General features: G+C 39.0%; 1 protein-coding gene across 2 annotated transcripts in view; it reads left to right on the top strand.

Annotated features, from left to right (window-relative positions):
• Nucleotides 1-12,495, top strand: part of cnksr2a (connector enhancer of kinase suppressor of Ras 2a) — a 96,421-nt gene that overhangs the window by 23,784 nt on the left and 60,142 nt on the right. For both annotated transcript variants that reach the window (XM_049565333.1, XM_049565334.1), the window contains exons 2-3: nucleotides 2,509-2,672; nucleotides 6,070-6,272. In XM_049565333.1, the coding sequence (XP_049421290.1) occupies nucleotides 2,509-2,672; nucleotides 6,070-6,272 (367 nt within the window). The remainder of the gene's footprint in view (nucleotides 1-2,508; nucleotides 2,673-6,069; nucleotides 6,273-12,495) is intronic.

Genomic DNA, 12,495 nt, shown 5'->3' with positions numbered 1-12,495 from the left:
GTTTTCTATTTATCTGCTGGTTTCACAGCCTCACATTGAAGGACAGAAGCAGTTTACATGGCATTGTTAAAATGTGCTCCGAGATCACAGGAGTGACACAATGGGACTTGACCGGTTTTTGCAATAAACAAATCCTCCAGAAAGCCACAAGTATTTTAGCTTCTTCTGGACATGTTCTTGTAGGGGAATTTTCTCTGTTGCCATCAGGGCTTTGTTATGCTTTGCCTGCTTGTAAAACTAACTGGTATTCAAAATCTTTCATTGCCTGAATCTGAATCATACTATGTACTGGGACATACTAAATCTTTTTCTTGCATACTGAATATGATGGCAGTATGAGTATTGGAACGCACGGCATGTTTCTGTCTTTCACAGAACTAAGACTAGCATTAACTTGAGCTTAATTGCCTTGTTAACTCATCGTAAAACACACTTCATTCAAACTCTAGAGGAACAAAATAAAACTTACCAAAACCTTTGTAGTTAGTCTTGTTAGTCACTGAGTTAGTTAGTCCACTGTTCCAACAATTACGTGCTCTGGTTTGATCGAAATAAATCCTTATTTCACCAAGTTGGATGTAAAAAATATGCTGTCTGTGCATGCTGTATTTACTTCACAGAATCTCTGACTTATTCATTGGAGCACTGTTGCCAACTCCTCAGTAAGAAAAGTAGCTATTGGCTGTCCTAAAAGTCGCTAGAAGTCCCTAAATGACGTCATCGCCAAATTTGCATAGTTGTCCATATGCATGTAATTGTAATGGCTGCTGTAGGAGGGAGGACTAATGTCGGGACTTATGGAAGAGACCAAATCTGAGTAAAAAACACCCTGAATATGTTTAGAACTCCAAATGAACCTTCTTTCAGTGATTTATATTAGACAAAGAAAATTTTACATTAACATCCCGCCCTGACTGTAAACCAGGTCGGGATCAGCCAATGGCGGTTCTGCACATGCGTGAATCACTTGCGGTCTGGACGTGGAGGGGTTAACGTCTCCTGCTCTGACTGCAGCTGGGAGGGAGGACTGGGCCGTCTGTGAGTGCTTTGGGGCAGGGGAGGAGCCCACGGCAGCATCCGCTGCTCGTTGAGAAGAATAAGAATGAACGTGCTCTCACGTCAGAGTCAGAGCCCGAGTCTCCAGTAACATCAGAAAAAGTCGCTAGATGTCCATTCTACTGTAATTCTGTTTCTTTGAAGTCAGCTCCATTAAGCTCTCCACCTTCTTTAAGCTGACTGTTTTAGTTTTACAACTAACTATCAGTTATTTGCTGGTTCAGTCTAATAACTGAACCAGCAAATGAACCTACTGTGGGCTACCTGAATGGACCCAAACAGAGGAAAATGTTGCTGCTCACAACAGTCTTTTCTTTGTAAAAAATCTGCTTCTTATTTGGATCTTGCTAAACTCTGATCTGTTTCTCCAAACCCCCAGGAGAAATAAGGAGTTCTTTTGCTGTGCTCATAGGCTTCTCAGATGTTTCTCAACTTTAAAAACAGATAAAATACACAGAGTTAAGACGTGTATTTGATCACTGAGATAAATGTCTGAATTGTGCAGGCTCATTTATACACCAATTAAGTTTTCTTTTTGATCTTACTGTTATCTGAAGAGCTGAATATTTCAGACAAATAAAAACGACTTCAGTGAGAGAGGAAAAAGAGCATTTTAAGGTCTTAAATTAGGATCGGACTGAGACAATAGGAAGGCTATTTCTCCGGAGCTGAATTTAACAAGTATGAGAAAATGGTCAAATCCCATATTGATGTTATATTGAGTTCAGTTATGTCTAGGAGAAATAGGCTGGACAAAAAAAGAGATTTTCCTTTCCTCTGGGCAGGCAAAGTTAGCGACTAGCAGGATGAGGCTTTAGTGGTGAATTTGGCAGCAAAAGAGTCGCATATTTCTGTCAGAATTAACACGTGAATATTGGACTTATGATCATCAGGTGAACGGAAACATGACTCAAAGTGATGCTAATGTTGCTCTGTATCAACTGGATGTGTAATTAAGCACCTGTTTGCTGACAAGTTGGTCATATCAGCTTAAAACATGAGGATATGTCAGTGTTCACAGCTTGTTTCTGCACCTGCAGATCTGCCAAAAACATATGTTTGTGCAGGTTTGAAGTGTTATTTTCTTGAAACACATTAAACAAATCTGCCTGTTAAGATTATTTCATGTGTTTGTTGAAACAGATTAAACCAAAGAGTTGAAGATTTTACAGTTAAATTAGAGACAGTGACCTGTTAACTATTTTTACAGTGCTGATTTTATATAGAGAATCCAGATAATAAAGCATAATGGTAAAATACAGAAAATGTGGTGCCGGCCCAGGATTTTTCTAGTTAATAGCTACAGAGGAGTTTGATAGAAGAAATATTTTCATCAACAAAACATCATGGTTTGTTCTCAGTCCCTTTATTTGCGGTCGTGATCTCATTTTGCCTCAAATCTGAGTCAATTTATTGTGAGTAACCCTCATATAATGTGTGTGTTTGCTCCAGGTCTGGACGACTGCTTGCAGCAATACGTGTGTGTGTTTGAGCGCGGAGGTGTGTGCGGGGAGAGGCTGCTGAGGATTAGCCACGCCGAGCTGGAGGAGCTGGGAGTTTCTCGCATCGGACACCAGGAGCTCATTCTGGAGGCAGTGGACTTGCTCTGCGCTCTGGTGAGTTTCTGTGTGTTTGTCTCTCAGTTTCGACGCAGTGCTGAACCCTCATTAAGCGTCTTTACTGCTGCAGCTGGTAATGTATTGGTGTTCTGCTTGAATGCACAATGTGATAGATTGCACAAAGTAAATTGTCACTGTGCTGCATCAAATCTTTGCATCTCTGAGTTGTTGTTTAAAGTTTTAAAATATTCAAACTCAGAGAGAAATGTGAAGTGTTGTGTTTACCAAAACAGAAGCACTGGAGAAGATACAACTGAAAATCCTGAATTACCAGTGGTGGAAGAAGCACTCAGATCTTATACTTCAGTAAAATTAGCAAAACTGTAGTGTAGAACAAGTAAAAGTCCTGCATTCAGAATTTGACTCAAGTAGAACTACAAAAGTATTGGCATCGAAATCTTACTATATCTTACGTCTGTCTGTGTGTCTGTTCCACATTTTTCTTCTCCTCACTGACTCGGTCAATCCATGTGAAATTTGGCACAGTGGTAGAGGGTCATGAGAGGATGTGAATGAAGCAATATTACATCAATTGGCCAAAGGGGGGCGCTAAAGCAACCGATTGAAATTGCAAACTTTGAATGGGCATATCTCATGCCCCGTATGTCGTAGAGACATGAAACTTTGCACAGAGATGCCTCTCCTCATGAGGAACAGATTTGCCTCAAGAACCCAGGCCATTACTTCTGGTTATACATGGATTTTCTGCCATTTTAAATTTTTTGAAAAACACTTCAAATGGATCTCTTCCTAGGAAGTTTGACCGATCTGCATGAAACTCGGTGAACATAATCTAGGGACCAATATCTAAAGTTCCCTCTTGGCAAAAGTTGGAAAACTTACTAAAACTGAGCTTCTATAAGGCAATGAATATTGCAGAGGGCGTGGCTCGTCACATAAAGGTGTATAACATCTCAAGGGTTTCACCGATCACCACGCAACTTTGTAGGCATATGACCACACATAATCTAAGAGGACCCCTCCATTATTGACCCCATCAATCAAAATGGGGGCACTAGAGAGCTAATTTCTTTCTTCATTTTTACTAAACTTGGTAGATATGTAGAACAGGACGCCTAAAGGTGACTGGAGAAATTTAACTCTAATTGGCAACTGGGTGGCGCTATAACAACAGAAAAATGCTTAAAAATGGCTAAAATGCGACTGATCGCTGTGGCTCCCCCTGTGGCCGATTGTCTTTTTTTTTTCTTCTAATTTTTGGTATGACTAAGTCACGGCATGGTATGCTGTACATAATCACAGAAGTTGTCAGTGTGTTATTCTGTCAGTCAGTCATTCTGTCTGTTCCACGTTTTTCTACTCATTGACGTGGCCAATCTTAGTGAAACTGCACATAGGCATTGAGGACTGGCATAGGTAGAAGCTGACAAAGCTACCAGTGGGTATGGACTAGTATAGATAGAAAAAATAAAAGTACTCCTTATGCAAAATGGTAGCTCCGTCAAACACAACCATACAAACTCGAGCGACAAATTAAGCGACATAAGATTATTGTTGCATAAAATGAACTTATAAACATAGCTTAACAAGAGTTACCACAATTACCACAAGACCAATGTCGCTAACCTCTCCTGTGGAGCACAGCAGTAAAAGGGGAAAGGCAAGGCGGGAGACAGCTAGGTGGCGTACACCCAAAGGTGAACACATTATTGCTGCACAATGACCCTGTTACACACCATCACAGCTCATCTCTTGATCCTTTAGTCTGTTTTCATATGTCTGTTGCTTAGCGTTACACAGGTTTCAGTGCTCTGATATGTTGTAGGATTATCCAGGTGGCATTTTGATCTATCGCTGTTGGTAACACCCACTGAAATTTAAAATGAACTAAGACGTTCTAGACTAATTTGCATATGCAATTTGGTCTGGCTAGGTCAGGCTGGCAGAATGGCCCTTCTCAGAATAATATATGTAATATCATGGTGTATTGTAATAATGTGTATATTACTTTAACAAATCAGTAAAAAAAAAATTGTTATTAATTTATGAAAATAGAAGTGCAACAAAATAAGTGTTTAACAGTTTGCCTTCAAATATTCAGTAAGAACGGAACAAAAATGAGTAACTGGTAAACAACAGTTACTGTAAGATTCTGTATACAATATTAATAGTTAAACAAAACAAAAAAATCTACCAAAAATTACACATTTAAACAGCTCCCAAATACAAAAAAGTACCCTGGGATCTATATATATATATTTCAACAGGTGATTTCCATCTCTTTAGCAAAATCCTAAATGATTGAGTTGTGTGTTTTTTTTGGCTGTAATGCTACAATATGAACATTCACATGTAGTTTTTGTCGAACCGTGAGCAGCACGAAGGTTTACGTATGACAAAATCACTTGATGACACAGACTCCCGTGTGCACACGGTGAGAGAGGAGAGGGAGAGCCGCTGAATGAGTTCCCTCTGAGTGGTAAGTCACTAAAAGAGTCAGAGGAGTCCGGGGCTGTTCATAAAACATTCAGGATGCCACAGTTTATTCCACACTACTGAAGCTGCTCCTCTTTTTAGAACCACTGCGGTGTCTGTAATAATTTCACTTTAAGCCATGCTTGTTGTTGCTGTGGGTAACAGTATGACGTCAATAGGTCAACGAGTCTAAATATCGCGTGTATCACAATATTAATTTTCATCATATTAAAAACAAGACCATATTATGGTGAACAAGATGATATGGCACAATTGGAGTGGGAGGATCAATAAAGTCCTGTCTGAGCCAATAAAAATACATCATAATTTCTTTGTTGATTATGTTTTGTAATATTAATCTGAATCTTTTAAGTTTCTAAATACAATACATGAGTAAATGTACTTGATAAATGATAGGTCAAAGTGTCTAGTAGTAGTAAAGAGGCTGCTACATGGGCATCAGGTGGCTCTTCTCTATTTTTATGCAAAACATTTCCTGTGCCCTGCTCACATGATGTGTTGTGTGGCTCAATGTATTTCGGCTGTAAGAATGCATCTTGACAAACAGGAAAAAATACTTAGTACAAGTGAAATGGTTAAATAAGTAAACTTAAGTGTTATTAGACTCAGATAAACCAAAAGGGACATGTAAAGGAGTAATTAGTGTTGCACTTTCCTCTGTGTGCCATTGTTTAGTCATAAAAGTCCAGGAAACAAATGGATGTAAACATGAATAGATAAAACACTTAATGTATTTTAAAATAACAACAGTTGGTGCGATGACCTTCTCTGTACCAAAAATGTAATATAAGTCATTAATATGCACCAGACTCCTTAAGAAAAGCTGGTAAACATGTTGACAAATAAGATGCTAATTAGTATTCATGGTGGGTCAGTGTCTGGAGGTTCAGCTAATCTTTGTTTATGTCTGTGTGTGTGTGTGTGTGTGTGTGTGTAGAACTCAGGTCTGGAGACGGAGAGCGTCAGGACTTTGGCTCACAAACTGGGTGCCTCGGCCAAAAACCTGCAGAACTTTATTTCCGGCCGCCGCCGCAGCAGCCAATCGGAGAGCAGGAGTTCGCGGCGACTCCCCAATGATCTGCTGACCTCCGTGGTCGACCTCATCACCGCCGCCAAGAGCCTGCTAGCCTGGCTGGACAGGTAATCTATTTACAGGCTCAGAGATACACTCTTCATTTCACTTGTACACAGACATGATGATTTAACATGAAGGCGTTACTATTGTCAGCAGGATAACTACTTTTCATAAATAATAACATTAACAATGAATCTGGATGTCAGACATCATCAATTATTTACACCTGTGTTTTTCCAACTGTGTCGTGTCAAAGTGTTTTCCATGAAAAGGCTCTTCACACCCACGCAGGTGTTTCCAGTTGTAGTGGTTCATGTACACGTGAAGATAGACACAAACAAATAGAGTGTGGCTCCTTTTAAATGAGCTCAGCTCACTGTGTTAGTGTTGATATTGTATTTTATGGTGATGGCAGCAGTTTGTTGAAATCTCTGTAGTCCTTTTCACCAAAGTGGGAGGTAATTTAATTTACAGAAATTCCTGATATTTCTGAGTTGGATTTAAAAGTTGAAGGAGGCAGTGATAGTTTTGTTTGGTATCCAGACAAGTGTGTATTTTTAGACCTCTTTTTTCTTCAGAATAAATATGATCCTTTTAGTAATTACAATTAGTTTTGTATTTACATGTATGTGTATGTATGGTGGATGCCAAGAGCCCATGCACTACAACAGCCCTAAAAATTTTCATTCAGAGAAATACTTCGCAGCTTCAAAAAATGATGCAAATTTAAAAAAAAAAACATACAAAAATTAAAAACAAACACAACAACAGAAATGAGCTGCAAATTAAAAAAAACTGCTTTAGCAGTCAAAAAGTCAAAAATCAAAGCACACTGAAACAAATGAAGCAGAAAAATGCTCCATATCCAGTCAACACAACAGAGGTACTCCAGGCCTCTAGGGGGAGTGCTGAGTGGAACAACTTGATTTTCGATTTTTGGTCTTGTGGGTAACCTGTGAAGGTGTGACACGTGCTTCATGGTAAATGGGAAGCAGCTCTCTCAGGGTGTCACAGTGAAGATGGCAGACAACCAGCTTAAAATGAGCCAAGCTGATTTAATGTAAATAAGCCAGCGTGTTATTAACTTCGGTTCGGAGCTGGTAAGTTGTCACTGAGAAATCAGACCTGTTGCTCTTTTATAGTATTGTAAATGACTAAGTCCAAATTCAAGGATACATATCTTTTAATGTTGATTTTTGACTCGACTTTACTTCCCGACTTCATTTGTTTCAACTTTCTGCAGCATTTTTATTTCTCATTTGTTGCACATTGCTGTTGTTGTATTTGTTTTGGATTTTTGAATTAGCATTGTTTCTGAAGCTGTAGCACCTTTCTCCTAATGGAAATGGGCCAGCGTAGCTTGTTTGCCCCTGTCAGCCACCGTAGACATGTATTTTTGATCTGAAATAATTATTTAAATTGTCAGTTAATAAATGGACAGAAATTAATAACTCTATAGGCAACAGTTTTTTATCACTGATTAATTGTTTGAGATAAGATGAAATACAAATGAGGGAAACTATACAAGAGCAATTAAACTCAACATCACAAGCGAGCAGTACACATGTCTTAAGGGAAGTGACATTTAGCAATATTTTTAATGTACTTTTTTAATGCAAAAATGCCAAAAATTAACTGGTTCCATGTTAATAAATGTGAATATTTTCCACTTTCTTAATATTCTGTTACAGTAAACTGAATATCTTTTGGTTGAACAAAACACATTCTAACATTTCATACCCTGAATGAATAATCGATCAATTAACAATTAAACAATTAAAAAGTAAGATAATAATTAATTGAAGCCATAGACTGTTTAAAATAATGAACAGTGCCCCCATGAAGTCACCCATTGGTTTGTGGACTCCCGTTTTGGCATTTTGACTGTTATCATCTTGAATTTTAGGAGCCAGAAGTGACCATATTTTGAGGAGAGTGTGAAGATAATTGTAACGCTAGCTGCTAGCTTGTTTAGCATTGTGCATTTACAGCTATATACAGCTATGGCTAACTATGATAATGCTTATGCTAATTTTTGCTTGTGAAAATCAGGCATAAAACTGTTAAAATAAAGTATACATACTGGAAAAAGACAAAAAAAACTTTTTAGGCGACCAAAATGTAACGATTGGATATTATGTACTGAAAACATGCTAAAACAGTGACAGCTATGGCTATGCCTGCACACTGTGAATCTGGGGTTATGCCATAGTTATGTTACTAATAACACACACACCTGTCACTCAATATTCCTTAATCATGCTAACTTTAAGCCTTAAAATTTAATCTGGTGAGTTATGTAAAAATTCACCACCCGTACAGTTGAGTCCTAAAACTTTTTTTGTTCCAGATAATCATGTTTATTTCTGATGTAAAGTCGGGCATTTGAACATGGAGGTCTATGAGGATTGACTCGCATTTTGGAGCCAACCTCAAGTTCCCATTCAAAAAACTGCAGTCTGGCACTTTGGCCATTTTTGGCTTCATTTTGCAGTCCTGGAGGCTGCTGCTAGGTTGCAGCTCTAATGTTTATAATGCTTAATATGGAAAGTAGAGTCATAAATCTTTCCACTGTTGATGTCTGTTGATCCAGTGCCTGTAAAAGTTTTCTATTTTTTCTGTTTGTACAACTAAAGCTCCCATCTGCAGAACACAAACTCTCCTGCAGCTGCTGTTTGTTGACATCTTTTGAGAAATATGCTTTCTTCCACAGGAATAATGTCAGACCTTATTCTCACCGTGTTTCAGTGTCTCTCCCTCCATTCTCCTCTCCCCTCTGTCACTTCATTTATTCGTGACTCGACACGATCTCCTGCACACGATGCACACGTCAGATACAGAACTAAAGGTCTTTGACATCGGCTTCTTGAAATGCCGGGCACCCACATCTGTCCTCAGGCCATCTAGACACACAGAAAACCATAGAGCCACGTCCGCAAGCGCGCTCAGACCCATAGAAACACCCACACACTTTGTACAAAACACACACATTTGCAGACACACACCCACATGACACGCGCTTATGCAAGTGCACGCGCGTTCGCCCACGCACGATGATGCAACTGTAAATGGCAAAGCGACATTGAGAAAGTGATAGACTCAGCAGAGCCGACGCTTCATGCTCTCTATTCTTCATTTCTGAGACATATCTACGTATTCGGGCAGTGTCAGATACTCCCTTTTTATGCTTTTATCCTGCATATTACATGTGCCAGACGGGAAGAAAAGAGCATTTTCCAGCTGTGTGAGGGCACCGGTACATTTAACATGCACATGATCCTGCCAAATCTATTGTTTCAATGAAATCTCATCGCTTAAAATTGATTTCTTCTGCCTAGAAATAGCAAACGAGCGAGTGAGGCAAGCCGAATTTGAGCTGGATGATGTGTTGAATTCACTAATAGACCCTAACGATGTGGAAACAGGTCAGGATTTCAAAGCACGTTGGGCTACAATCTGTCTTGTATTTATACCCACAAGATGACCCCTTCTTTGAAGGTTAACACCGGCAGCAAATTAGCATAAAGCATGTTAAAACTGAACTTTCCTCTCCCTCTGATTGCTGGTTATTAGACCTCTCAGGGATGCGGGAAAAGTGCAACATCAGTTCAGCTCTCAGGCAGCAAATGTACAACACATTCAAGTTTCACTCTAATGACTCGAAAAGACATTTTGCAACCTTTTCAGAACAGCATGTGTACAGCACAGATCGCCTTTTCCCAGGCTTTTATTCCCTGATGTGTCCTTGTATTATCTACTTTTCCCTGTCTCACTGGTGACAAACACCATTTTCATCTCCGCACTGACATCAAATCGACACACTGTGCAGAAGGCTTTGGGGGAGAAAAGCGATGTTATCATTCCAGGATGACTGAAATGGGCAGCATTTCTTGTTTCTTTGAACTCTTCACATCCTTTTTATATGCACATTTGAAAGCACCTACCTATGAATTAATAACATGGCCACAGAGACTGTTTATCTGTGAGATATTTTGCTGATAGCGTAAAAATGTAGTGGTTGGTTTTTTTTGTATTTCTGGCCAATGTGGTAAATGAACAGACTTTAAATTTGGATCAAAACATAAGGGAAAGGGGTGAAGGGCATTGAGAGAATCAGTACTAGCCAGCGGGCAGTAGCACAAAATTACTAATGTGATGAAATTTGAAGTACATTTACTCAAGTACTGCATGTAGATGTGTACATGTTTTTTGGTAGCTCTACTTTACTTGAGTGTTTCCATTGTATGCTTCTTTATACTCAATTACATTTAAGATTTCAGAGAAAAACTCCACACCATTTCTTTAACAGCAAGAGATATTAGTTCATTTTCAGATTACATGAAAAACATTAAATACAAAGCATTGTTAAAGGCTAAACCAGTGGTTCCTCAAGTTCATATAAATGGGCTTTATAACTCTTATTATTTTTTTTATAGTACTTAGATTTGTTTGAAAGGGTAATGCATTCATTTGACAATACAAAAAAAAAATCTGCTCTTGTTTTCCAGTATTAACAAGATGATTATCTCAGAGACATGAGAAACGTTTTCATGGGGAAAAAAGCTCATGTTGTTTTTAAGCCTCCACACCCATGATAGACGTGGCCAGAGGCATCATGTTTTCGGGTCGCCTGTACATACCTACATACATATGTACATTAGTCCATCCCATTCAAGTGAATGTGATATCTCAAGAACACCTCGAAGAAATTTCTTCAAATTTGGCACCAACGTCCACTCGGACTCAGTGATGAACTGACTAAAATAAGGTGGTCAAAGGTCAAGGTCACTGTGACCTTTCATCCATTGCATTCTCATGAATGCAGGCTCTCAAAAAGGCGTTGAGGGAGTTTCCTCAAATTTGGCACAAACGTCCTTTCAGACTCAAGAATGAACCGATTAGAATTTGTTGGTTGAAGGTCAAAGGTGACTGTGACCTCACAAAACACGTTTTTAGCCATTACTCAATTCATACGCTAATTATGACAAAATTTCACAGAAATGTCAAGGATAGGCTATAATAATGAAGTGATGACAATTTTTATCCAAAAGGTCGAAGGTCAGCTTCACTGTGGCGTCATAATGTTCTGCAAAAACATTTTTCTGACCATTACTGAATGTCATATCTCAGGAACAGAAGGGAAGACATTTGGTCGGATACTTAATTGGTGACACTAATCTTGGGTTGAAAACCTTGAAACCTTGTAACTTTGCTGATTGTACAGTTCTTCAGTGCTGCTGGGGAAAGGAGGTGTATGAGGCGCAAATGTTTCTCAGATATGGATGTAGCTGACTGGTTTGCGAAGGCGTACAACGGCAAGGTGGTAATTCTAGTTTTTTCTGCGGTAATCATTTTGTTGATTTAGAAAAAACATGAGTAGATTTTTTTCCATGAAAAGTGAACTCTTAATTCTGCAATTATAATCTTGACAGTAAAAAGATAGGAACAGGGGCTGGTTGCACAAAGCACCTTAACTTTGTTCCTTGTTTTTCCTTAGCTGAAGAAATTACTTAAGGGTGTTGCACAGACTCTCTTAAAAGTTTTCCTTAGTCAAGAAAAGACATTAAGGCATTAACTACGCTGAAAGAGATTTTATAGCAGTGAATTTCTACTGTTTCCACGGAGACCATTTGTTTTCTTACACTTGCACTTGTGATAGCCTACCTGTTATCGCTATCTCATCCTTCTCTTGCTGGGATAGGAACTTCACCACGGTGTTCAGTAGACGGGTGAGGGCATTTCAAACCTGGTGAATGACACAGCACACAGATGACTTGTGTACATGAAATTCCTCTGCAATAGCTGATTGGAAAGATCCAGCTGCGTAAAACCGCAGAGCAATCCTTCATTGTAATAGGGCTGGAAGAGTGCAACCTCGGAAAATTTTGTCAAATTGACACCATTATAAGTATGCCGAATTAGCAATGAGCAATTCCTGTTTGCATTGTACCCATGGAAGCACAGATAACTATCACTGGGCAACTTTTATACTGAAGAAAACTAAAAGATTTAATGAATGTCAGCCAAATTCAGGAGTTAGAAGGAGTGTCTATGTTCGACAAGATTTATGGACACTTATTCGGGATGGACATCAGATATAATGATATGCTCACAAAACATAAGTCACACTGAATCTAAAAATATGTGTATCATGTCTGTGAGGTCAGATTTGACTATGCAGAACCCTTAAGAAGTTTCCCATACCTCACACAATTGAACAGAACTAACGTCGTAGCGTCATCTGAGTGTTTTCTGAGGGTTGTGTGAGGGTTTGATCCTGACAGTTAG

Source organism: Epinephelus fuscoguttatus, linkage group LG21 (genome assembly GCF_011397635.1).
Source record: "Epinephelus fuscoguttatus linkage group LG21, E.fuscoguttatus.final_Chr_v1".
Taxonomy (NCBI): domain Eukaryota; kingdom Metazoa; phylum Chordata; class Actinopteri; order Perciformes; family Serranidae; genus Epinephelus; species Epinephelus fuscoguttatus.
This window is presented reverse-complemented; position numbering and strand designations above follow the sequence as displayed.